Source organism: Pituophis catenifer, unplaced genomic scaffold (assembly GCF_029215685.1).
Source record: "Pituophis catenifer annectens isolate HBS135680 unplaced genomic scaffold, rPitCat1.0.hap2 SCAF_1, whole genome shotgun sequence".
Classification (NCBI taxonomy): Eukaryota; Metazoa; Chordata; class Lepidosauria; order Squamata; family Colubridae; genus Pituophis; species Pituophis catenifer.
Window position 1 is genome coordinate 311,895,533 of NW_027256881.1, and position 27,961 is coordinate 311,923,493.

Here is a 27,961-nt window from a genome sequence, read left to right on the forward strand (position 1 = left end):
AATCTCTAAAATACTGTGTGCAAATCCTTGACTGAAGATGTTTTGGGACTGAATCCTGTTTTGGGACTGTAATTCTGATTAAATTGTGGTCCTTCTAAATGCAGTAAGGATCTGTAGCTTGATTTAAACAGAACTGATTTTGATATACTTAAACAAACTATGGGGGGCATAGAAATTAAGATATTCCCCCCCCCCCCCCAATTCAGTCATGTCTGATTCTCAGAGACTGCCTAGAGAAGTCCATGGAGTTTTCTTCACAAATTTTTCAGGAGTACTTTTCACTGATTACTTCTTAGGGCTAAGAGAAAATAACTACCCTAGACCACCCAGCTGACAGTACAGTAATGATACCAGGTTTCTTGTGAAAATTAACACTAGCAATTCATATTTGGGAAGATTTTGTATAAGAAAATTTGCTAATCTTTTGCACTAGAACATTTTAATGTAAAAAATTTATAAAGCATTACAGTAATACAGATCAATACTAATACAAGCTGCAAAAAAGAAAAATAGAAAAAATAAGAATATAGTAAAGAAAGAACACAAAATAAAAAAAATAAAAAACTGCATTTTGATGCTAAAGAAGAACAAATTTTACCAAGTAAGATTGAGACTGATCTGAAAGTAGATTTAAAAATGACAGGCTGCAAGAAAATGTTACACTGGATATACAAGTGAAACTGGTTGATGTTTTAATAATTAAAAGACATATACAAATGGCAAACTAAAAGAATGACTTCAACAACTTTCTGATATTCAGTTTACAAAAGTATAAAATTACATTTCTGATGGGTTTTGTGAGAAGTAACAAAGAAAAAATGAAATCAAGTTCTAGGACACTATTTGAAGGATTAAAATTGTTAAAACATAAAAGGAAGGAATATACAGTGGGTTTATTTGATCATAAATAAGAGATTTGTTGTTATTTCTAGTAACAATGGAATTTTGCAGGACTGAATGAAGAGTTTTTTAAAATCTAGGACATTATTTGAAGGAATTGAAGATTAAGATTATTGAAGAGAAGGAATAAAAAGGGAGCTATTTGATCAAGGTTAAATCAGATGTTATTTCTAATATTTCTTACTGGACTTCTGATAATGAATGATAAGATTTTAAGGATCTGATTATAGATAAAAGATTAGATATGAGATGAAGAGATGATTGTATTTTAAGAGAAGATGATAAATTGTTAAAATTGTAATTGTTTATTCTTGTTGTGATGAAGGGGGAAGCACTAGAAAGTATCAAGAATGTTTTAAAAATAACTTACTTCAACAACAATAGATGCATTTGGAAGGAAGAGAGTCAAATAGATGATAAAGTTGCCTTTATTTATTTTTGGGAGTGCTGAGTTTGTTACAGCAAAATAATATCCCTATGGTATTTTAAAAACTAAGGAACATATTATAGGATACCCGTGTTCCACAAAACCAAATTAGTCTTTAAAATTACGCTTTATTTTCCTAAAATAAGCTCAAAATATCTCTTCTTTGGTTTTTAATATTAATTTATAATCTAAGTCTTTGTAATGCGTAATCTGTGCCACTATGACTCAAATGGCTTAGGACCCAGTTATTTACGAGACCACCTTCTGCCTCCGATAACCTCCCACCGGCCAACACGCTCCCACAGAGAGGGTCTCCTCAGGGTGCCGTCTGTCAGGCAATGTCGGCTGGCGACCCCCCGGGGAAGAGCCTTCTCTGTGGGGGCACCCGCCCTCTGGAATGAGCTGCCCCCAGGGATACGACTAATCCCGGACCTCCGGACCTTCCGCCGGGCCCTGAAGACTTTTTTATTTCAGCAAGCCGGGCTGGGTTAAAAAAAAATTTTTAATTGGTGAATTTTATGGGTAACGGGGTTTTAAATTGGAGAAGCCTAAGATAATTTAATTTTGTTTTAATGTATTTTAATATTTGTATTGTGCGTTTTTAATTTTGGCTGTTCACCGCCCCGAGTCCTTCGGGAGAGGGGGCGGTATAAAAATTTAATAAATAAATAAATAAATAAATAAAATACATAACAAAAGGGGTGAATGGGTGAATTTGTTGTAAATACTTTGCTTCCTGTCAAAATTCCAATTGACATGTTGCATCTAAGTCCCCAAATCAGCATTAATTATTTACTAATTAGTGAGGAAAAATATTGTAAAAGATTAATGAAGCTGTACTTTTTGTACTAGAATTTCATGTTGCTGGGCAACAGGCCTGACAGTTGGAGCTACTGAGGTAAAAAGATGCCTTTATAATTTTCTGCCATCAGGCCCCATGTCTGTAGGCCTCAGTGACTTTTGGAGAAAAGATTTTGTGTGTAGCACAAAAGAAATTTGGAAGGCCGATGAACAAATAAGCTAGAGAACAAAGAGTTTTGCCACAGGCTATGAATCTTGCAGAGTTTTGGAATCTTTCCAAAGTTTTGACTGAAGAAGAGAACTGAAGGGGTACAAACAATGTTTCTGGTAGATAAAAGCTTTCAATGCTTATTAGGCATGATTTTTTAATTAATGCACTGATATTCTGTCTTCTCTTGAGAGCAAATATATATTTCCATATAGTTTATTCCCACTAAAATATTTGTAGCAATGATCTTATTATTGTATATTACTAGTGTTGTGATGGAGTTGGATGGCCTAAGTCAATCAATCGATCATCAATAAAATAAAATAAAACCTCTGAAATGGGTTAAGAAAAAGTGGGGAACTAGCTCAAACCCACCCAATGCTCAAACTCACCCGGTGAACTCTGGGCCAAAGAGGGACTTGAATATGTGTCCAATTTTAACATCTTCATTACTCTACTATATTATTGCAGATGGTAGTACTGTATGGATCTTCCTTAGCTGATCTCAAAAAAGCTAAGCAGAATTGGATCTAGTTAGTATTTGGATTGGAGATCATCATGAGAGAATATTGACTTTTTCCTAGAAAGTGGAACTGGCAAATTTCTTCACTATTGCTACCAACCCACAGATATGACTTTGGTGAAACTGCAAACTGCACAAGAAATAGTTATAACAATGCATATAAAATGTGCTTCAAGACCAGGAAACAAAAAAAATTTAAGGAGGAAATTCAGACTAGCTCCACCTAATTCACTGGGTATAAGAAGGACAGGAGAGAAGAAAAAAAAATGCAATCAGGCAGTTCCAGTCAAACTTGTGGCATCAGTTTCTTGAACTGGCCATTTCAAAGAGCTGACAACCACTGAGATAAGAGGGTAGTGGGCTAGATATCGGATTCTTACATGGAAGAACCTTAAGAACTCTTCAATTTAGAGGTGCATCCAAACAGTCTATTCCCAATTTACTAGCATGGCACCATTTCTCTAGCTCCTTATGATGGTGGTGATAAGTTGTAATTAATCAACACATACATATTTCTCTAATGATATAATTCTAGACAGCACTTTAAACAGAGTATATGTACCTTTTCACAGTGGTTCCAGAAAAACCAGTTTGTGGAAAGAAAGGAGTGGTAAAAAAGAACACTAGGATGGGAGCAAGGATTTGAAATATGTTATACAGAACCACAAAACATTGTGGCTGAAAGCTGGAGAGTGAATGGGTCAATGAAAAGTATTTGAAGTGGAATCTCTGCTTTTTTTTTTTTTTTTTTTTGGAGGAAACTCTGCCATCCCATTTTAGATTTGCAGGATTAGTATATACAAAAAATAGAAACAGTACATCTTTCAAATTGAATGATATCACACTTAAGATCCTGGCTTTCTGCATCTGTAGGTGTTAGAGCTGAAGCACGTCATGAGTCTAAAGAAGGGTTTGTTCAGACTTCATGAGAAAGAGTATTGTTTGAAATCCTCCCCATTTCAAAGCTAGATTGTACCCTGGTTTCTCCTATCCTTATTTGTATTTTAAGCTGTTTTTATGTACTATGCATTTATTTTATCTGAGTACAACAAGCACAAAGTCAGTTGGATTCTGAATGCTGAATGGTCACTCTGTGTGGAAGATGTTTGTTTCCTAATGAAATTGTATGTGATCTCCAGTCATGTTTTGGTATGTTCTTTGCTGATTCCAGGGTGGTTCTGTTTGGATTCCAAAAGGGGTCATAGGAATAACAGTACAAAAAGAGAGAAAGTAACAGGGCCAAAGCCAACTTGCAGAATTGTGGAACTGATTTAATTCTGTTTCACTCACCAGATGACTGGGCCTTGGATTACTGCAGAGCCAAGACACTGCATCAGGGACACTGCCTTACTTTTCCCCAGTAAGAGAAAATAGTTGAGAGTAGTAAATTAGTTCTTATGATTCTTACCTAGGTTTAGAAAGGTTTTTCATGATTGGTGATGTACCTGTACCGACACTGAAGTCACTCACTGAAATCATTGTATAGGTCCATGATGGCGAGCCTATGGCCACTGATCTAGTCCATAGTTCCATCTGGTGCAGGATCTGCTAAGTGCAGGAGGTAGAATTTATGAGTTCCAGAAACCCTTTCAATTAAAAAACAACAACTATGACCTTTATATTTCTGCTTTATTTTTTTAACACATACAAACACATTCCATATATATTTAAGATTTAAAAAAAGAAAAACATAATTAACTTTTTAAAATAGTTAACTACAGTACAAGCAGCTTTATCGTTTTACAGGATTCTTTTGCCTGTTTATTTTTACCTGAAAAAAAGAATAAATGATTTAATTCTAAGACTAAAATTCTTTTGGGAGAGTAGAGTTGTTTCTCACTTACAGCGAAAAAAGGTGAAGGGTTTGGTGACATCTTAACACCTAAAAATGTATAAAAGACTTTCTTTCTAAGGCTACGAAGAGTCTTTGAGAATCGGAGGAGACAGCGCAACTGTACATGTTTCAGGGCTAAACAATTTGCCCAGTGGAAACTATGAATTCTTTTTCTGCTTGTTCTGAGTCATAACCCCCTAATTTCTATATATCATAATATTTTCCTATTACTATAGTGACTGACTAGTAAAAAAAAGAAAAAAAAAGAGTTAAACCAAAGTTTCAGTGAGCCCAGATTGCTCACTCCCAAAGGCTGGATCCTGGCCCATTACAATTCCTGTTTACATTGAAGTACATTTTTCAATCTTTTAATGTATTATCTCTCCCATCAACTTCCACAAAGATGCAATTTAGTTAAGAGTACAAGTTTAATTTCAATTAGTTTGGGCAGACTGCATGCATTTCAATGGAATCTTGCTAATTTTTTGGGACAAAAATTGTAGTACATGTTTGCCAAAAATAGTTTTGTCAGTTCTCCAATTTTTTAAAAATATTATCTACTCTAAACTAAGAAATTAAGTTGTTTAAAGGCAATAGTTGTGGCTTTATACCACAAGCGTTCTCCTCCTATTTCCATAAAAAAAGAATATCTCCCTCCCGGTGTATTACACAGTAGAATAAACCTAAACTACACAGCTGAGGCATCACGGGCGGTGCAGCTTCACTGGCAGCAGGGGGGCACTCCAGAGGTCATAGATCTGGGACGACTCACCCTGCACCAGGCAGGCACAGGCACAGCTGTTCAGTAGCCAGCCAGCAGTAGGGCCATCAAGCAGGGAAGCCGGAGGCCAGGGCGTGCTGAGAATTTGGGTCATTACAGCCGCAGGCAAGCAGGTGGTGGGATGGAAAGCAATGGTGAAATGTACAATTGTTACTACCGGTTCTGTGGGCATGGCTTGGTGGGGGTTAATGTGACTGGGTGGGCTTGGCCAACATTTTTTTTAACTTTGCCTCTGATGATCCCAGCTGAGCCGCGCGATCACCAGAGGCTTTTTTTCAGCCGAAGAGGTTGTAGAAAAAGTAAAAAAAAAAAGCCTCTGATTATTATGCGGCTCAGCTGGGCATTGGGGGAGGCGCGCAGGGATTTTTGCTACCGGTTCTCTGAACCAACCGCCGCCATCACTACCGGATCGGGCGATCTGCTCCGAACCGGGAGCATTTTACCCCGGATGGAGAGGGTAGGGTCGGTGGGCTTGCTGCCTCCTGTACATGTAAAAAAATAAGATCTCCCCAAAAATAAGCCCAAGTGCTTATTTTGGGGCTTAAAAGAAAATAAGACCTGGTCTTATTTTCGGGAAAACATGGTAGCATGAGAAAATATTGATAGTTTCAATGGCAACTTTAAACAACCTGTTCATATTGCATCACCCACTTATGTATCTTTCTGGTTTGCTTTCTGAGAAAGTATCATTCTGAGGATGTTACAAAGAATATTCATTTTGATCTAATGTCTACATTAGTTCCTTGGTGAGCAATCTATGTTCAGGGACAAGGTCTGAGGAAAATGCTCTTCAGGGGAAATGTAATTGCTGGACCTGAGCTGGAAGAGATAAATGTGGTAAGGAGGAAATACACATTTGGGCCAGTGACAATTAGAAGAAAGAGAGGCTTGAAATATGATGTACAAAATAGAGGTAAAATTGAAAACTTAAAAAAGGCTGAAGAGTTCTAAATAAGGACCCTTATTTAGGCTTGGGTCTCATGGGAATTGGGATTTAATGAGGTGGTTATATCATGTGTAACATCTAAATACTCTCCCAAGCCTTTCTGGTTTCTTTTAATAGTTTTTAAGTTTTTAATTGTAGAGTGTTATTTTTTTATGGTTTTTATAAACAGCTCAGTCGTGTTTCTGAGATGGCATATAAATATGAGAAATAAATAAATTTTAATAAAATCACTTAAATTTTATTAAACTTTTTTTTTTTTTAAAAAAAATGATTTATATGCCGCCCTTCTCCGGAGACTCAGGGCGGCTTACAGTGCGTTAAGCAATAGCCTTCATACTTTTGTATATTTATACAAAGTCAGCTTACTGCCCCCACAAACTGGGTCCTCAATTTACCTACCTTAGAAAGGATGGAAGGCTGAGTCAACCTTGAGCCTGGCAAGATTCGAACTTACTTTAATTGCAGACAGCTGGTGTAAATTACAGTGCTTCTGTCTATTGAGCTAAACCAGACTTTGAATAAACATTTATTAGATTGCTATTATATTAAATGGATTTAATTTATATATTTACATACTATTTTTATAAACAAATTGCTTGTAATATTGGTGAGAACTATTCAATTTTGGTTATTTGGTTAAGAGCCATGGTCGTGCAGTTAAAGTGCAGTAAAAGGTAAAGGTAAAGGTTTCAAAGCCGAAGAGCCAGCGCTGTCCGACGATGTCTCCGTGGTCATGTGGCCAGCATGACTAAATACCAAAGGTGCACGGAACACTGTTACCTTCCCACCAAAAGTGGTCCCTATTTTTCTACTTGCATTTTTATGTGCTTTCGAACTGCTAGGTTGGCAGAAGCTGGGACAAGTAACAGGAGCCCACACTGTTATGTGGCACTAGGGATTCGAAGTGCTGAACTGCCAACCTTTCGATCGACAAGCTCAACGTCTTAGCCACTGAGCCATTCTGCCGACTGCCAGAAAGTCGATTCTGACTGGCTCAAGGTTGACTCAGCTTTCCATCCGAGGTGGGTAAAATGAGAACCCAGATTGTTGGGGACAATATGCTGACTCTGTAAACAGCTTAGAAAGGGCTGTAAAGCAGTATGGAGCAGTGAATAAGTCTAAGAGCTATTGCTAATCATAATTAAGTTATGTTGAAGTTAATGTGTCTTACATTAATCATGATGACTAGTTATGTTACTAATTATAATGGTGCTTTTAATTAGTAACTTAATTGGATGGTATTCAATAAAAAAAAGGATAAGAATCCAGAAATATAATGTTAAACAAAACAATAGTTCTGGATCTCCATTTATATAGATTAAATAAAAGTTATTTTATCTGTCTCTCAAAACCAAAAATAATCAGTTATTACTAACCTGAGAAGGAATTCTGCATTTCAATTCTAAATATAGAACCATTTCTTGAAATATGGAACAAGTGGCAAGCACTAATATTTTGCTAGAGACATTACTATATTATTGCAAGCTCTTGTTACAATGTTTTTTCAGACTGGCCTGAACGTTTTCTGAGTTGTCTAAGTGGGGAAAAAAACCTAAGAAATTTATGATACTTTTGAGAATAATCAATTTCATTACATCATCATACTACATGGATCAAACCATTTCATCAGACGATTGGAGTAAATTTTTATGAAGTTGTAGGATAAAAAAGAATAAAATACGTGTTCATGATTGCTTTCAACTTATTATTAGAGAAAAATTGACCCCGGGCCATTGATATAATGTACATTGTCCAAAGTCACTTGTTGAACTGGGTGGCTACAGAAATTAAATTGATAATAATAATAAAAATAAAACAGAGTATCCTTTACCACCTGTTCTCCTCCTTGTTCATGAAGTCCAGACCTTTGGGAATGAGAAAGAGGTTAGTATCCAGAGATCTTGGCTCTCCAAAAACTATTATTGCCAGCTGAGGACTATGGCCACAAACCTCAGGATTCTCACCAAGAACCTAATATTATGCGCATAATTTTTGCCAAGAAGGAAGCCTTTGGGAATGGGGAAAAAAGGAGGAGACACTGTTGCAAGAGAACTCCTTGATCTTGCTCACAGCAGTTCGAGCCAGAGTATTCATTGAGCATCTCTGCGCAGGTGTTCACAGTATCATTATGAAATCATTTTTTTTCAGTACAAGAGCTATAGGGAAGCTGCTTCTCATGTTTGACTTCCATTGTTCAAAGCTCATTTTGAGGGGGAGAAATGCTTATATCTGCTGATTTCATATCAAGCTAGCATTCCTCCTTAGCCTTTTGATCTCACAGCTGTTCTGTGTGTTTTTTCCTCTATTCTTGGCAGTTAAATCACTATTCTGTAGGATATAATGCACGCTATCCTGGTGTAGCTGGCTGTTTGCCGACACATATTTGTAATTCTTCTGTCCATAACTTTCCAAAATCCATTTTAGGTCATTGCACGGTCCTTTTGAACTCCTGTTTGCAAACAGTTATGACATTACTATAACATTAATGAACATGATATTTTCAACAAACATCCTAATATGTTTAAGCAGGGAGGAGCATAATAAGGTAGATGTGCTTCAGCTTCTCAGTTCCACCTAATTATATTATTTTCAGTAAGTTCACACTCTACAATTGTAAATGATGATTCATACAGTATGAGTTCTTTGTAATCCTAAAACTTTGCTTGATTTGTCATTTTTGGGTGGAAGCCAAATAAAATTTAAAATAGCAGAACTCTGGGGGAAAATAAAGGCCATTCACAAAAATCTTATAATAAATAACCTCTTTGGTGACCAGAGCTAGAAGAGTTTTAATGTTGATCTCCTCTGTTTGCCTGAAAGAAAGTTGACACTTATTAAGCTGGTAATTTATATTTACAATCTTTTAAGCATGTTGGGTTTGTTTGTTTTTTGCTAAATACAATAAAGCTAAAAGAAACAAGATACATCCTACTATAGCAAGGGAATTAGATGCACTGCAGATGGATCTAGACAGAGTGCCTGAGCTTCAGATCATAATCACCATTTCTTCTTTTGCATTTCATTTATACTAAATTATTAGTGGTATGGGAGTGTGAGGAGGCTACTTTCAATCAATCAGATCTTATAAAACAAGTTTATACATGTGGTACCCTAACATAAGCAAATTATTCACATGATCAGACAACATAACAGCATAATGATAAATACACATAATCTATTGTTATCTCATTTAAAAAAGAAGATATGTGTGGGGACGCTGGATTCTATTATTTGGATAATTTTTAATTATTTTCCAGAATTAAAGTAAATTGTAGAATAACAGTGACTTTTTTTTTTTTTGCTTTAATTTATATGCCGCCCTTCTCCGGAGACTCAGGGGGGCTTCCAATACGTTAAGCAATAGCCTTCATATTTTTGTATATTTATACAAAGTCAGCTTATTGCCTCCACAATCTGGGTCCTCATTTTACCTACCTTTGAAAGGATGGAAGGCTGAGTTAACCTTGAGCCTGGTGAGATTTGAACTTGCAGTAATTGCAAGCAGCAGATGTTTAATAATCACTTGAGGTATATAGAGTGATTTCCATGAGGCCTATAACAGAAGTAACAGAAACAAATACAGAATTTAACACCTTTTCAAATCCCCAGTACAACATGATATACGTCTACATAGAAGAACTATGTATCTAATAGTTTTTATTGTGCATCACTGTGCTGTGCTTGCAAATTTCACTGACAACTATAGTTTGACTTTGAGATAAATAATACCATAAATTAATTAATAAATGAGCAAATAAAATTTGCTTCCAAAATGTGCTCGGTTGATCCACAATGGTCCTCTGAAAAAGGACAATATTTGCACTTTCTGGAAGTTTATCACCAAGGGAACAGCTTAGTGCCTGGAAGATGTGAATCTAGCTTCCCCATTGACTTTGCTTGTCAGAAGGTCGCAAAAGGTGATCACATGACTCCAGAACATTGTAACCATCATAAATATGAGTCAGTTGCCAAGCATCTGAATTTTGATCATGTGACCATGGGAAAGTTGCAATGGACGTTGTAAAAAATGGTCATAGAACAGGGTTAGGCAACTGTGGCCCTTTTACAACCTGTGGGCTTCAACTCCCAGAATTCCTGAGACTGTCTCAGGAATCCTGTCTCAGGAATTCTGGGAGTTAAAGCCACGGGTTGTAAAAGGGCTACAGTTGCCCACTCCTGTCATAGGACGCTTTTCAATACTGTTGTAACTTCAAACGATCACTAAATAAACTGTTGTAAGTCAGTGGAAGGTTGATGGGGTGTGTGTGTGTATGTGCGTACACACACACAGAGAGAAGGAGGAAGGACTATTATGTATGTTTTCTGTCTTAAATAATAATATTCATTTATTTAATAATAAAAATAATAAAGGTAGAATAAAAAATAGTGTAGTGTAGTAGTCTAGTCTAGTCTACTCTACTATATGGAGAGTTGCTATGGAGAGTTGGGTGAGAGGCATTAATGAGTCAAGCAGAGATTTTGCTTCTTTGTGAATTGGTCCAAATTATTTCTGTATTGGGGCTAGTGGCTTCTATTTCTGAGACAATTTTAGAACAGGTAAGGAACACATCACTGATCCAATTAGGAATCAAACATGGAAAACTGACTAAAAATATGTTGTAGTTCTTCCTCAATAGGATAATGTGTAATTCAAGAGTCCCCAAAATTAGGAGACAAGTTAGGATAGGAGACACTTCCATTACTAAGGTTCCTTATATATTTCATTGGTATTGCCAGAAATGATGTGATGTATTTTAATATTATTAATCCAAGGTTTTCAGATAAATTTGAAGGAATATTCAGATTTTTAAAAAAGTGTTGGATCAGCAAACTACATACAGCTGAAGCTTTCTGTGTTGAGGCTGACACAGCAGTCTCTGCTGCTGAAACAAGCTGCTATTTAATTCACAAGTGGCAGCATGAACAGCTCTGGGACCAACATCAAACAAAGTTCTGGCTTTGTGTGCTTATTATTTCTTTGGATCTTGGCCAGATTCAAAGGATAGTCCAGCCATTATTGCATGTTAACCAGTTTGACTGCGTGAACAAAAGAGAGACTGGAATACATGACAGAGTTAACTAATCCACATTAATTCATCTTGCAAATGCACCTTAATTTGTGGAGCATTGATGGTAATCCGTGTTTATAATTGCAAAGGTAGGAGAATAGAAAAAGATGCTACGCTTTGTGAAATTGTTAATCATGAATACATAAATCCTTAAGGGAGAATATTTTGAACAGCTGTACCAACACACCATGAAAGATCACATTCAAGCAGAGAAGGAATACTGTTTCAAATATACAACTAGGTACAAATACTACTTTGCTTTTTTTAGAATTTGAGGCCAATATGAAAAGTGCCTGCTCGGTTTGTAAAACTAGTGACATAGTATTTCATTTTTCCCATGACACCATCCTCCAAAATGTTAGTTAGATTTAGTGTTTGTTCAAAACCTACAAACAGTCAGATGAATCCATGCATACATCCAGGTAGTCCTGGAATGGAAATATAAAAGAGAAGTTCAGTATCTAAAGCCTATTGGAAGAAAATTCTAAGAAAGTAGCTTAATGCCCTCCAGAGTTTTCAAATGAGACCTTTCTCAGGGTGGTTGGCAATTTTGGTCCTCAGAACCCCAACACATCTGAAAGGCAATACAGTAGAGTCAGGGGTGAGTTTTACTTACCTTTACTACTGGTTCGCAATGGGAGCGCGTCAATTCTGACATCCGGGCAGGTGGCTGGAGCCTCCTACCGCTTTTACTACCAGTTCTAAAGAACCAGACAGAACTGGGAGCAACCCACCACTGAGTAAAGCCTATTCAAAAACTTGTATCTTAATTATCTTCTACATGTACTACATGACTTAGGACCTGGGTACTTACGAGATCACCTTCTGCTACCAATAGCCTCCCACCGGCCAATACGCTCCCACAGAGAGGGACTCCTCAGGGTGCCGTTGGCCAAACAATGTCGACTGGCCACCCCCAGGGGGAGAGCCTTCTCTGTTGGGGGCACCTGCCCTCTGGAATGAATGAATTGCCCCCGGAGATACGGATGATTCCTGACCTACGCGCCTTTTGCTGTGCCCTCAAGACGTTATTGTTCCAACAAGCTGGGCTGACCTAAACATGAATTTTAATGGTTGTTTTAGTTTTTTAATAATATCGGGCCAAATTATTTAATATATTTTTTAATTGCTTTTAAATTTTTTGTATATGTGTGTTTTAGTGTTGACTGTGCACCGCCCTGAGTCCTTCGGGAGAAGGGCGGTATAAAAATTTACATAATAAATAAATAATTAAATAATAACACTATTGGTGCACCATGACTACCAGGTTGAAGTCTACTACCATGATTTTGATGACAAAAAAACCCAAAATGTATACCCTAAGAGAAACCATGAGACTAAAAGGAGGAATGCTTAAGGTCTATTACAGTAATCTTGTTTCTCTACTATCAATTTCCCTGTGGTCATTGCTGAGACATTCCTTAATCCAACTACAATGCTGTGGGCTGTCTCAAGGCAAGTTCCCACCAAAAGAAATGGTCTCAAATCTGTCTTAATCCATCCAGTGAAATTGGGAATATTTTAAAAGTCACTTTCATGTATTTATGCAATTCTGTGATAATCCCTTGGAGAATTAATAGATTGCAGAAGCACGTATGGTCTTAGTCCCTATTATCAAATCTCTGTTTCTATCTCTCTCCCCCCCCCTTCTCGTACTGTTTGCATCCAGAATCATCTATATAGAACCTTTAGTTAACAGTCAAGAGAAAGAAGAAACACTTCCACAATAACTATCCTATATGGCAAGATGCTATGTTTAAGCACTCTCCAAGGTGCAGTAGCAAAACAGTGAAATGTCAGCATCACAAATAGTTTCCTCAGAGAATTATAAGTAATCCTCATTTAATGACCACTTATTCAGCGAACCTTCAAAGTTATGACTGTGGTGAATGAGTGATACTTATGATGGGTCCTTGAAGTTCTGGCTATCCCAGCACCCCCACAGTGACATGATTGTGGGCTTGGTAACACAAGCAAGCTCATACTTACAATGATTACAGTGTCTCATGGTCACAGGATCACTATTCACAAACTTCCCAGCCAGCTTCCCACAAGTAAAGTCAATGGGAAAGCCATCCAGGAAGATCACAAAATGCTTTGGTAAGTTGCTCGCAGCCTCCCTCTCCCCCCATAACAGGCAGTAGCTACCCTTGACCCAACAGCACCATGTTTCATAGGGTACTGCATACCTCTTCCACCCAACAGCAGCCACTCCTGGCCTTGCAATCCAATGTATTGATTTGAAATGTATCCTAATATGTTTACATTCATAACAGCAGCTGGGATATGTAAATAGATTAGACAACTTATTGGGATGGCATAGCAACACTTTTGTAACAACAAATAAAGGAGAGTGCACTTTCAATTTCCTAGCTGATTGTTGTTGATTATTACTATTTATTCTTTTAAGTAAAGGCAATTTAACATAACATACTATATTATATGAGATAATGTGTTTTCTTTTAGAACCTGCGGGTTCTAAAAACATTTTTAAATCGATTGTTCAATACAAATGGATGTGTTCTCACAGTGGTGGATTTACAGCATATAAATGTGTTCGTGTTGTATAATTTATGGTGCCGATTGCTAATTTAACCAAATGTGCAGCTGCTCCCTTGAGATGTCCCTATTTACCATAATTGCATTGTGTCTTGATGAGAAAATGTAATTTACAATAATGTAAGAAAATGGAAAATACTTTTTATCAACCAGTATAATCCTTATTACTGAATTTGTGGCGGTTGCTTGTCAATTTAATGACTGATCATATATCATTTCATGCTGGTTTTAGAAAGTGTTGCTTACTTGGGATTGATTTGCCTAAGGATTTTTAAGAAATTGTAACTATAGCCATATATATAGTCGTTAGATTCACAAAACACACATATCCTGGTTACAGAGTTAACCAATTTTCTCAGTTTCCATAATAGCAGAAAATGTAAATGAAGCTTTAAACTTAAAGAAATATACAGATATACTATCCCACTATTCCTTTTTGGGATAAGTAATGTTAAGCAAAGTGCATAAAAATGAATAAGAAACAAGAAACCCCAAAGAAATTTAAAAAATGAGATAAAAAGGAAATAAAATTGCAGTAAATCTAATTTACACCAATCCTTTCATCATACCTCTGCATACTATTTTATCCTTGTTTACACCATATCTATATCATTTCATACATTATTATTTATTCTTTAAATTTCTTTTCAGTCTCTTATGAACTTCATCCAACCATGATTTCCTTAGTCTTGACTAGTCCTGCTCTTGACCCATTCATTCTTCCTTCATAAGTTTGTTTCACAATTCATTCCCTCTTATTAGTTTATCTAATTAAATGTGTTATAAGAATGTAGTCAAATGCAATTATCTTAGAATTATAACAAAGGTGATTATAGATACATAAGTTAATTCAGGCAAAAAGAAAACATGAAATATAAAGCCAAAGTGTAATCCTATGTATATTTATCCAGAAATGAGTTACTAACTCATACTAACTAAAAAGGGCCTTATTTTTGAGAAAGTATTTATAAAGGATTGCAGTCCTTAGTTTATCATGATCATGCTGCCCACATTGGGCAAAATAATCTTACAAGATGGGATAAGGAAGGAATGAGTGTGTGGCCAAGGATCCCATGCTTTGGGAGAACTTGTGCTAACCAGAGCAGACGGTACGAGGAAGTGGCTTTCTTCCTCTTTTTTTGCCCATAATTATTTTTTGTACTTAGATTCTGTAGCTTTCCTAAAATAATATACCCCATGTGTGATTCTGGACTTAATAGATTCTTGAAAGGAGATGGTACAGGAACCTCTCTTTCTACTCATTATATATGTCTTTGTAACATCTACAATCAGAGCTTCTTTTAAAAAAAAAATACCCTTGGTATTTGTTGGGACTGCTATTCTCAGAATTTAGTTATAAAATGTATACACCACCTCAGTCCAACTGGACTCTACAATATGTAACTATAACTATAACTAAACATACATTGAGGGCTGCAATCCTGAAAAAAGCAAGTCTTGATAGAATTCTGAAAGGCCAAAATAGCATGGGCTATTTTCCCCTCAGAAAATAAGCTTCTCCATAGGAGGAGAACCATTACAGGAACATCTGCGTTGTATCCCTTACGTCACCGCCTGGTAGATGGAAACCGTAAGCAGTTCTGACTACCCAGATCAAATGGGCATATCTGATTAGGGAAAAGTGGTCTCTTAGCCATTTGGGTTTTTAAAGGTAGTGACTAGCATCTTGGATTGCACTTGGAAGTTGGATGAATGCTCAACTAGCTTGTTCTCAACTAGCATGATCAGAGTTTGGTAATTCTATTTGCAGCACAACTGTAGGTCACCTTGCTTCCATTCTTGCTTAGAATTTTTAGAAATGTACTTCCCATTTATCCAAAGGCATCATGTGGAGGAAATCTATTCTAAAAATACTTACTAAAACACGTTTATCATAGTGTCACCCTTGAAATACCTCACAAAAGTCCTGATGATTATATGAGATACAAAAATGGTAAATCTATATGCAAATACAGGAGTTAACACATTTCTTAATTTATAATCAGATTTTGATAGTATAAGTGATATGATGAGGATGTTTACTGTATTTAGCTTCAAGTATTTAACCATTTTAAAGTATTAATTTGCATTTACAATATCTTAGAGCACACACTGAATTTAGTACTAACATTACATATTACATTACATATTAGTCACATTATACAATGCCTATGGGAAGGTTTCTGCAGAATGAATTATTATGCTTTTGATGTCAAAATGCAGAAGAATATCTTTTGATATGCAGTACATAGTAGTTTTGATAATCAGTCCTCTTGCAACATGGTTGAGAATAATGAGGGAAAATAGCAAGAAGCACATTTAGTATTCAGATGCTCAGAGCAATGAGTTCTGAAGAAGATGGTAGGAGCAAAATCCCTTTTGCCTTACAAATCAGAATCAATTATGTACTCATTCTAAGCCATGGAAATTATTCTTAATCATTCCGCAACAGACTTTGTGGAATCTCTTTGGGTTGACAAAATATCTCAGCATTATTTGTGGTTTAATATTTTGCATTGAATATATTTTAATTTGGAAGCTATGGTAGTCAGTGGTGGGGTTTGATTCAATTCTTCTGGAATTTGATATGCTCCATATGTATTACACTTCAACTCCTTGAATTCTAAAAGTTTGAGCATACTACATGGGAATTTAGGGAGGTAAAGTCCAATACTGTATGTCTAGAGGACACTAAGTTGTGGATAGATGTCCCAGTCTAAGAGGCATATGAGAGTACAGCTATCTATGAATATTAGGCTTGTCATAAATATAAATCACAATTCTCAGCTAAAATGTTGCATAGTTGTTATTTAAGTCAAATTAATAAATATCATTTCTTTTGATAATTTCACATTTTACAACTTCACATTTTACAACTACCTTGGGCAATCTGCTCTAATGTGACTTTATTATCCATTTTCCCCAAATATATATAAAATTATATAACATGGATTTAATGTTTATTGATGTTTGCCAGATTTACTATTACTAATCTTTTGCTTTGCGTCAGCATTATTTTAAAAACATAGAAAATAGCATTGGTATAAAAATTAATACCACAGCAAATAATCAAAAGAATTTTAAGAATTCTTGAAGGATAGATTTACTCATTTTGGACTCTGTGTTTTAGATTATTAATAAAACAGCTTATAATAAATTAACTTCATCCATGCAAATGTTCTTTTGGAAAAATTATTTAATATGGAAATTGAAAATAATATCTATATTAAGATTACAAACATGTAAATGCCCAGATTAGGGTTTATTAGATGATTCTTTTAAAGAAAAAACTTCCTATTTAGTTTCATTTATGATCTTTATTATATTTTTAAAATTTTTAACATTTTATTGATGTGTTGTTTATAATGTGTATTTTACAAATGCCATGTTTTTAAATATATACATTAACAGAAAATGCACTTCAAAATGTTTAAGTGTGAATGTAGACTTTGCTTAAATTACTGGTTATGTGAAAAAATAATGGAATAAATGTCTCAGTGTGCTTGAAAGCGACAAGAACAAAAAGTAGACTGTCCCATTTTCTTTTATGGCTCAAAGATAATAATCTCCCATTTTATGTCATTCAAAGGGATGTATTTTCAGTCAGATGGCTTCTGATATATTTTTCCATATAAACTAATTTGGAGTTGTACAAATCCATCAACGCCATTGTTGACTGAATAATGCTTGATGGTAAGATGTTTTACTGGTTGTTTCCTAATTCTGAGGTCCATTAAAACCCTTCCAAATCTATTACATTGCTGTGCATACTTTTAAGCATATTATTTCTCTATTTCATTTTGTACTTTAGTAATTTAACAAGATTACAAAGCATCAAGCAACCCAAGCAATGAAATTACTAGAATATTTCTCCTTTCGCTTATCTTGGTTCCAAAATTTGATAATATCATATACTGACATTCAAAGACTAAAACATAAAAGCCATTCTATCTCCAAAATAAAGCACTAAAATGTGCACAAGTCACATTAGATAATTTTCCTGTACATGATTTCAAAAATAGATTAGATTTGTTTAGATGCTTTTTCTATTCAATAGTACATCTATCATATTAATATTTCATTTTTGAAAGCTAAGGCCAGTTGGTAGCCTATAAACCAGATTTAATGGTTCTCAGATTATGAACAGAGAAAATTTGTTGTTACTTCCTTTATACGGCTTAGGTGAAATACCTTTTATTTCTGCATTTATCTACACAGCATATAGCTATAAATAAAAATAGTATTAAAAATAGTCTAATATAAACCTTATATGTATTTCTCATCTTTCTTCCTGAGAATTTAATGTTACCTACATAGGATATCTACCTAATCAGCCATTCAGACAATGACTAAATCAAGGCTTGATTAGCATCTGCAATATACTTTCAGTCAGTGCATCTGTTGTGCGTTGTATTACCTTGAGTGATCCACTGTGCCCAGATGTTTTTATAATTAAGCCTTTCTCTCCAACCTTTTTTTTTTTTTTTTTAATTTGATTTATATGCCGCCCTTCTCCAGAGACTCAGGGCGGCTTACAATGCGCTAAGCAATAGCCTTCATTCTTTTGTATATTTATACAAAGTCAGCTTATTGCCCCCACAACTGGGTCCTCAATTTACCTACCTTAGAAAGGATGGAAGGCTGAGTCAACCTTGAGCCTTGGCGAGATTCGAACCTGCAATAATTGCAGGCAGCTCTTCTTAATAACTACCAAGGCTCTTTAACCTTAATATGATGTGCTAGCATACATGAAAACCAAAAGTTTGTATTAAAATATAAGATAATAGCACAAAACCAATTGTGATGTACAACCTAGTCCCGAAGTATATAAAATAATATATATAATATATATGGTGAATTTTTAGCTGTAATGGAATGGTATTTAAAGATCAGGTATAGTTTAGGCTGATGAGGATATTTAATCTAAACAACGTATATACAAAGACCTCTATTCATACATCTCTGAGGCAGGCTTGCTGACAGCTTGATGTCAGGCCTCAATAACTTTTTTGTGACCTGGTTCTTCTTCATCATTATTTTTTAAATTTTGCATTCTCAGGTCATAAGGGATGTGCCTGCCAACTCTATAGAGAGCAGGGGTACGTTTTTCAGTTGTTTATCCCTTTTTTTTCCCCAAATCACTTTTTTTATTTTAAAACAAAAATAAAACATAAAAACATCATCATTCCAAATAATTACAGTGCTCGCTTCAGCAGCACATATACTAAAATTGGAACGATACAGTTGTTTATCCCTTTTGTCTTAGGTGGGATTTATGGAGTGATTAAAGCTTCCATTTTGCCTCTTAATAATAGAAAGAAAATAAGCTGTTTTTTCCAATCATGCTTCGCTGTTGGTCCCTCTCCTTATTAAGGAAAATGACATGGATTTTAGTTAATTTTGTTTTTAATTGTATTTACATTAATATTCCTTGTATGTTGATTTTAAACGGCAGAAAACAATTTAAGTGAGAAGCAGAATATAAGCAGAGAAGCAGGGTAGGATTCAGACCAATCTAGGCAAGTTGTTAGGAGTTTTGATATGAAATAGCTTGAACAAAGCTTATAGCTTTCCATCACTGAAGAAGGGGGCCGACAGAAGTTAGTTCTGCTTGCTCCAAGAATGTTCAAGGACAGTAAAAAAGGTGACACCGATCGCATCCTATGGGTGACATGACAATCTAACAGTCAGGTTAGATAATCTTATGATGGCAGTGGACCAATTTTATTTTGTCCCTTTCATTTCAGTCAAGGATATAAAGTTCAGAATGCTCAGGGTTTTCTTTTTAAAGTAAAATAGTTGTACTAAGCCTATCTATAATTATCTGATAGTTTGTTATGATGCTTTGAAGCTTCACAATGTAGGGAAATGATGCCTCACCTATTTTATGTGCGCATCAATGTGGCATGTATTACAAAAGGACCATGCTTAAACTACTACAACTGCCATATTTACTTTGTTGGGTCTTCCCTCCATCCCTTTCCTTCAATATCATTGTCTTAAGACACAGGTATTTCCCATTTTTGCTCAGTTCTGTTACAGAGATGCCAGGGACCAACTCTAAGGACTTACGGATACAAAACTTTCCATTTTTAAAAACCATGGTAGATAGTTGAATCAGCTTATAGTTCAGTTAGGAGGCCAAAATGAGCAGCTTGGTTTTGCATTAAAACAACTAAAAATAATGACGTCTTTGCCTAAAGACCCTGAAAAGATTTGTTATTTTGCCATGCGTTAGCTGTTCTCCTGTGGCCAGCATCCTAAATATATCATTCTTGGATGAACAAATATTCAGAACTGTGAATTAATCTTTCCTTCTTTCTCTGTCTGTCTGTCTCTTTCTCTCTCACATACAGAGAGAATTTGGCTAGTCAACTGTGTATTTTGTTTTGGCAATAATTTATGAATAAATGAATTCTTATTTGCCCTTGCAAATCTTACCTAGTCTACAAAATTCAGAACTCTACAGACTCCACAGAAAAATAGTAAAAAATATAATGAGATATTAGAGCATATGATATCTTGGCTGAGCTCAAAAAAGCTATGGACAAACAGTCACTATTACTGCAGAAGCTATGTCCACTAAAATAGGATGCTTCCTGCAACAGCTATAAGAAGAATCATGAAATTCTGTTCATGTTAATGGCAAAATGTCCCAAGACTTCCTTGTATATATTGGTGTGAAGTAGGGCTGCATTGTATCTTTATTGCTGTTCAACACCATGATCTATACTGGTTGGCATGGCATCAAATATGGATAAAATGAATACATTACAGGACTACCCCACAAAAATATAACACTGGCTATGTACCTCTCAATCTGGAAATGGAATACTTTTATTTTTTTATGCAGTTAGAGTAGCAAAGTGAAACAAAGTGTGTTGAGGGGAATGGTTTGATTCACAAGATGCTGATGGAGATCTAAACAAACTACTTTATTTAGCATTTAGTGTCCCAAGCCAGTTTCTATATCACAAATAATCATCTAAACCAGTGGCCTGCAACCTGTTGGGCACTAGGGACCAGTTCCATGGAGAAAGATTTTCCTTGGACCGCAGGGGTATGGTTTCACATGCTGCCTATATCCCACGGATGGGGCTTCACTTGTTTGCATGGATCAGTTGCTGGCACGCCACAGACCCGAGTTAAATGTTATTTGAATAGAAACTAGTTATTTATTACAACAGTTAATCATGTAGTACACACACAGAGATATGCTTAGCAACCTGTTCATGTTTTAGAGGAATTACGGTAACAAATAAGATATATCTAAATGTTTGATCCGTAACTTTTTTGATGTTCCAGAAATCATCTTGATAAATGGCAAAGTTAAAAGGAACTGTTCTGTTCCTCTAACTCTTCCTCTATTCAACTTGAAAATACCTGTTTGTATTTTATTATATATTATATAAGTGCCAATTTGATGTAGTGAAGAAGGCATCAATCTAGAAACCGGGAGATTGTGAGTTCTAGTCCCATCCTAGACACAAAGTCAGCTGGGTGACCTTGAGCCAGTCAACTTCTCTCAGCCCTAGGAAGGAGGCAATGGCAAAAAAACACTTCTGAAAAAGTCCAAGTGGTTTCCAAGAATCCGATACGATTAAACAGAATCAAATAAATATATTTATTACTAGCTGTATCCTGCCACACGTTGCTGTGGCCCAGTCTGATGATTCCGCTGGGCTAAAAGAGTGAGGCTGAAGTCCCAAACTCTCCAAGAACATTTGGTGGGCGTGGGCAACTTGATGTCACTGATTTTCATCACATGACACCCCCCCAGCCACCCCTATCCAGCTGGTGATGGAGAAAAAAATGGTCCTTTTCTGGCGACTAGGGTTGGTGATGTTTATAGGCCGCTTCCCCCCCACCCCCAAAAGCATATCCAGGGGGTGGGGAGGATGGTCTAGCTGGTGAATTGCTGTGGCTCAGCGTTGTTAAATGGAAAAGGAAAGAGAAAGTGCACGTTTCTAATATGTTTAATTGCACAATGCTTGTGGGTATACGATATTTTTTGTTGTTCCATTGTGTGTGTAGATATAGAGATTGTCTGGTTTTCCGACTCTAGAACATGCGGCATATAATCGTCCATGTGAGAAACAATCCGTGTGTAGATCTAAACCACAGATTTCTAAAGATTGGCCCTGAGCTTTGATGGTGATTGCAAAGGCCAATCGAATTGGGACTTGCAATCTCTTAAATTGAAATGGCATATCTGTTGGAATCATAGGAATGTGTGGAATGAGGACATCCTCACCTTTGAAAGGTCCTGTCAAGATTGTTGCTTCTACGACGTTGCTCATTAATTTTTTTACTGCAAGCCGCGTGCCATTGCAAAGCTTTGGCTGGTTGATATTTCGCAACATGATAATTGGCACGCCGATTTTCAATTGCAGTACGTGTGGTGGCATCCCTGGGAGATAGAGTGAATTCAAAAATTCTGTTGGATAATTAACTGCTTCATCTGCTTCTACGACACTGTCGACGGACTTGTATGTGACTGCCTCGCTTTGAATGTTAGACTGAATAATATTGCTAATTTCGTAGACGTCTTTGTTCTTGGCCGCAAGAATAGCTCATATACCAATTGTGATTGGTATAATTGGTCTGAATATTGGGAAATATTGGTTTTCAACCAATTCTTGTTTTTCGTCACTAAATTGCAGACGTTATGAGGGAATGATATTCGTCCTGAGGTCAGATCAACTGGCACCTTTCCGTTCCCAATTTCCAGCAATTGATGTGAGAATATCTCAGCTGATCGATCATTTTGCAGCTGGACACGCATATTTATAGTTAATTTTAATGTCTTTACATGTTGCCACAAAGTAGAGTATTCCAGGGAAGCATTTATTTCATCGCCTGGTGTCGATCGAGGAATTACAGGTAATGTTTGTCTGAAATCTCCTGCAAGCAATATTAATGCGTTTCCAAATGGTGTGAGGTTTCCACGCAAATCTTGCAATGATCGATCAAGAGCCTCGAGCGATTTTTTGTGCGCCATTGTGCATTCATCCCAAACAATAGGTTTGCATTTCTGCAATACTTTTCCCACGCCGAATGCTTTGGAAATGTTGCATGTGGGAGTTTCAATGCATTGCATGTTCAATGGCAATTTCAAAGCGGAATGAACAGTTCTTCCACCTGGTAGCAATGTTGCAGCTATTCTGGATGACGCAAGAGCTAAGGCTATGTGATTTTGGGATTGAATTGCTGCTAGAATCAATCTAATTAGGCAAGTTTTACCAGTTCCTCCTGGTGCATCTAAGAAGATTTCTCCAACCCCGTTATTGACAGTTTGCAGTATTTGATGGTAAATGCCTTTTTGCTCAAGTGTTATTTTAGGAATATTTGATTGCAGATATGACAAAAGATCATCCGTGTTGTAATTTTGTTCACAACGCAATTCTACATCGAATGAAGCATCAGCAGATCGATTTGGTGATGGCATTAACAGACAATTAAGAACATTTTAAAAAGTGTTAGGCCAGCCCGGCTTGCTGGAAAAAGAAGGTTGCGTATTTGATGTAAAATATCTTCAGCCATGTGCAACTTATATTTGTCCCATAACTCTGTTGGAGATGAAGGAGAGCAGGCGGTCAATATGATTGCAAACAATGCATGAATTTGATTGGGATGTGATGTGTTGCATGCATCATTAATGTATACATCCCAGTGTTGGTCGTTCTCCAATAAATTCATAAATCTCAGTAAAAACACAACTGCAGCTGTGTGTAGTATGTTTCCTCAGAGAACAGAGCAACAATTTTTATAGCATTTTTAAACACGTAAATGTATGTGCTACCTGAGTCTTCTGTATCTGGACTGCTGATATTTTTTTGTTGATATATTTTGGAATTATACCTAGTGAAAAATTTGTGATTTAATTTTCAAAATTCATGTGGTAAAATGTTGGTGTGTTGGTTTTACATCCAGCAGATGGCGCTGTTTTTCAATGTTTTTCAATGTTTGTCAATGTCTTTCAATGTTTTCCAATGTTTTTCATGTTTCTACCTGTCACAGGTGTGACATGTATATAATATAGGTATATAAAAACACACCCGTAGTCGAATGCAATGTTGTGTCAAAATTTGAAAGCAATCGGTGAAGAACTTTAGGAGATGTGCGGTTATGTACAAACGGACATTTTTATTTATATAGATACTATATTTCAAAGACCTGAAGGCTACAGTCCAACAATGGGACTAAGCCTCAGCCTCATGAAATTACAATATAAAATATTTTTGATTAGCAAAAGATAAGTTTTGTAAACAGCAGAAATTAGAAAGCTCAAGTACACTTAAAATGTATCCTTCCCTCCTTGACCTTTAATTTTGAAAAACAAACAAACAGGAAATTATTAAAAAATAAAAATGTTTAAAGGGTCTCTCCTCATTACAATACATGACGGGACTGCTAGGTAGACTTTTTACAACAATTTACAAAAAGACATTGTGTAATTTCTTTTATTCTGATTTACTGTCTAAACTCAGATACTGTTATAAGTCAGTTTATGAATAATTGTATTGTGCAAACCCAAACAACTGTAGATTATTCAATTAAATTATGATAAAATATATCAGTTTAGCAAAATGTGTGATTAAGATATGTTGCTTGATATATCCAGAATATATCATAAGTGTTCTTAAAGAGGGGTGAACTTTATTATACATTATGGTACAACAGTTACTTTGGTTTCTTCCAGCAGTTTGGAGGCTGGACTGAAATTCCATTCCGTATTACCATATATTGTAAAGTTGAATAGTTTTAGCAGTTTAATAACTCTCAACTGTTATATATAGCCCAATATATACACTCCTGGCAAATTTATCCAGAAATACCCTGAGTTTACTTCCTTGTGTGAAGTTACACACTTTCACATTAAGTAGCCATGAAAGCCAGCTCGGTGACCTTGGGTCAGTCATTGTCTCAGCCAGCCCAATTTACCTCACAGGGTTGTTGTTGTGGGAAAAATAGGAGGAGGAAGGTGTCCTGGATATGTTCACTGCCTTTAGTTACCTTGAGTATTTTCATGTAAAAATAATAAAAGCAGGATACAAATAAATAATATAAAAATAAGTAAGAGTAGAAACTTTGTATTTGGAATAAGGAACACTAAATTTAATGGGACTTTCTACTAAATTTGTTACAAGTGCATTCAATATATATATCTGTACAATTCTTGATTTGTTTGCATGTTATGTGCATCAGGATGTTTCAAACTCTGAAAAAAATTAAGTACTTCCTATGGACGATCACGTGTATACTAAATACGCTATACAGAACTTTGATCGGTTAAAAAGTCGTTTTAAAATAATTTTGGATTTCCTCCAGCTCTTCATGTCTCTAATTACAGATTTCCTTTTTAGCATCAATTAAAGCTGCAGTAAGGCCGATTACGGTGCTAAGTATAAAAGCATTTAGATTTGCACGGCACGATTTGCAAGTTTGAGGCCCACTTCTTTAACCGCAAGGCCCTTTTAATTATTTCGGACTTTCTCGGATGGAGGCGAAAACTAGAACAGAGTCTTAAGGGCCACTTTCAGAAGCATTTTAAGGGGGGGGGAATTGCCCAGCACCTCCCAGATTTTCAGAAGCAACAGGCAACGTATTCTGCTCTTCAAGCAGCATCAGAAATGACTGCTTTTCCTCCAATAATGCTTATTGATTGATTGCATCGCTCCGCCCTCGATAATCTCGCGTTTCTGCCTGATTTTTTTTTTCCCGCCACAATGTCTTTTTCTCTTCTTTCTCCTTTCACTTTCTCTCTGTTGGGCCTCCCGCGGTTTCCCGGACCTTCCGCAAATGATCGCCAAATTTCTTTCCCGTTTGTTCAGGCTTCTCGCTCCCGAGTCCCTATTTTGAAGGCGGGGGAGGGGCTGAAAGGAACACCCTTCCCACGACTGGGCGGGGCAGTGAGCTGCAGGCTGAGGAGGGCGTCGTTTGCAGTCGCTAAAAACCGGAAAGGTTGTTTCTGCTTCTTATCAGGAAGATCAATGTACAAAACGATGTGTCAAGGTTGAAGGCTGTTGGAATTTATGGTTTCTCTCAATATGGAGGCAGCAATTCCTGATAAGTGCTGGGAGCGGTGTAAAGGCATTCTGCACATGCTTGGGAGTCCCGGTTTTTTTTCCTAATTACTTTCATAATTAGAAATGCTTTCATATTTAGATGGAATCTGTTTGACAGCATCTTCTGCACTGCACCACATGCATGCAAGCAGCCCTGCGGACAGCCTGCTGTACTTCGTGTCCCAGGGATTGCCTTTTTTTTTTTTTCCTGTTTCACTTGGTGGGAGGGAGCAGGGAAGAGCCCATTGCAGAGAATCTCCCACAGATTCCTTTTTTTTTTAAACTTCGCGTCGGCTATTTTGACCCTTGCCCTTACAGAAGGGGGGGGTCTCCTTAAAAGCACGCCCTATTTGTGGATCGGATCACCACCCGGATAGCTTGCATGTACCAATTCTCTTAGCCGTGCTGCTGTGGTGTCAAGGTTGGAAGCGCGATTAAAGGCTGGGTGCCGGCGAGGTTACCTCTTTATCTGCCTAGGAAGCCCCAGATATGCTTTATGCAATCGCCCTTCCAAGGGTGCAATTCAGCTCCCAACGTGCGAGGCAACGAGCTTGGCTATTGCCTTCGGAAAGAAATGGATGGCAACCTAAATTTGGAACGAAAGGCAGCCCGCTCGCCTCCCATTCAACGGCAGGGTAGGGGAAACGTGGTCCCTATTTCTTGCAAGTCGCGAAGAGTAGCGTCGCCCTTCTCAACTTTGCTTTTTAAGACAACGAACAGGCGACTTTTATTATGTCTAACTCCCCCCCTCCCCTCCCCACCACCACCACAAGACCCGGAGAGGCAGCCCCATTCTCCCCCCTCCCCTTCCAGCAGAGGAGAAAAGCGGCGGCGGCGGCGGCCCAAGCCACGGTGGAGTGAATGCGTTGTCATGGCAACTGGCAGAGGCAGGCGGCAGGCCGGCCCCAGCCCCAGCCGCCTCAGCCTTTCCTCCGCTTTTGCACTGTGTGGGTGAGCGCCCGAAAGAGCAGGAGAAGCAGCCCGAGTTTTGACGAGAGCGGGTGTGGAAAAAGGAGGGCGGAGAGGCTGGAAGGAGCGATTTGGACTAGGGCTGGGGGGGCCGAGGATTCCAAGCGGGCCGAAGAGGGGCGCGAAATTGGCTTCGGGATGATGGAGGACGGATTCTCCAGCTACAGCAGCCTCTATGACACTTCTTCGCTTCTGCAGTTCTGTAATGGTAAGAGGAGGAAAGTCAAGAGAGCGAAGCGTGCATGCGCGCCCGGAGGGGAGAACCCGAGATCAAGGGCCGCTGGGGTGGTGGGTAGTAGTAGTGGTGGTGGGTGGGCATCGCCCTGAAGTCGAGCGGCGGGGGGGGGGGGCGGCTTCGGTTTTGTGCCTGGCTAAGATGGGCTGACTTGGCAAGTGGGATGGGTGTGCCTGTGCCGGAGAAGCTGGCAAGGAGAACCGCCCCCGCCAAGCTCCCAGCTTTCCTACTTGGAGAAAGGATGGGGCCTTTTCGGGGCTTTCTCTCTCTCTCGCTCTTTAGTTTTAGGTTAAGGGGAGAACGAGCATCGGCTTCCCCACCACCACCACCACCACCACCACCACGATCTTATTTCTGCCTGGCCGAAAGAAACGCTGGGCGTTTTAGTTAAGCTTCACGGGAAGGCGAGAGGGAAGAGAGCGAGAGCTCTGCCTGCCTGCCTGGACTCTCCCACTACAGGGTTGCATATTGACGGGTGCCTGATAGAGGATCGTGAAGATTATGGAAAAGAAAGTAAACAACAACAACCACGACCACCTCACCTTCTGTGTGTACGGAGGGAGGAAAGCACTTTTCATTTCTTGAGTTTTAACTTCTAGGAACCGCCCCGCGTTGAAATGCTAGCTCGATTGACGTGTGTT

The 27,961-nt window shown here is 37.4% G+C and overlaps 1 protein-coding gene across 2 annotated transcripts in view; it reads left to right on the forward strand.

Annotated features, from left to right (window-relative positions):
- Positions 1-27,961, forward strand: part of EML1 (EMAP like 1) — a 105,626-nt gene that overhangs the window by 8,552 nt on the left and 69,113 nt on the right. The window contains exon 1 of one of the 2 annotated variants that reach the window (XM_070941754.1): positions 26,978-27,293. The exons of the other annotated variant lie outside the window; for it this stretch is intronic. Within the exon in view, the coding sequence (XP_070797855.1) occupies positions 26,978-27,293 (316 nt within the window). Of the gene's footprint in view, positions 1-26,977; positions 27,294-27,961 lie in introns of those variants that run through there. 2 annotated transcript variants of the gene reach the window in all.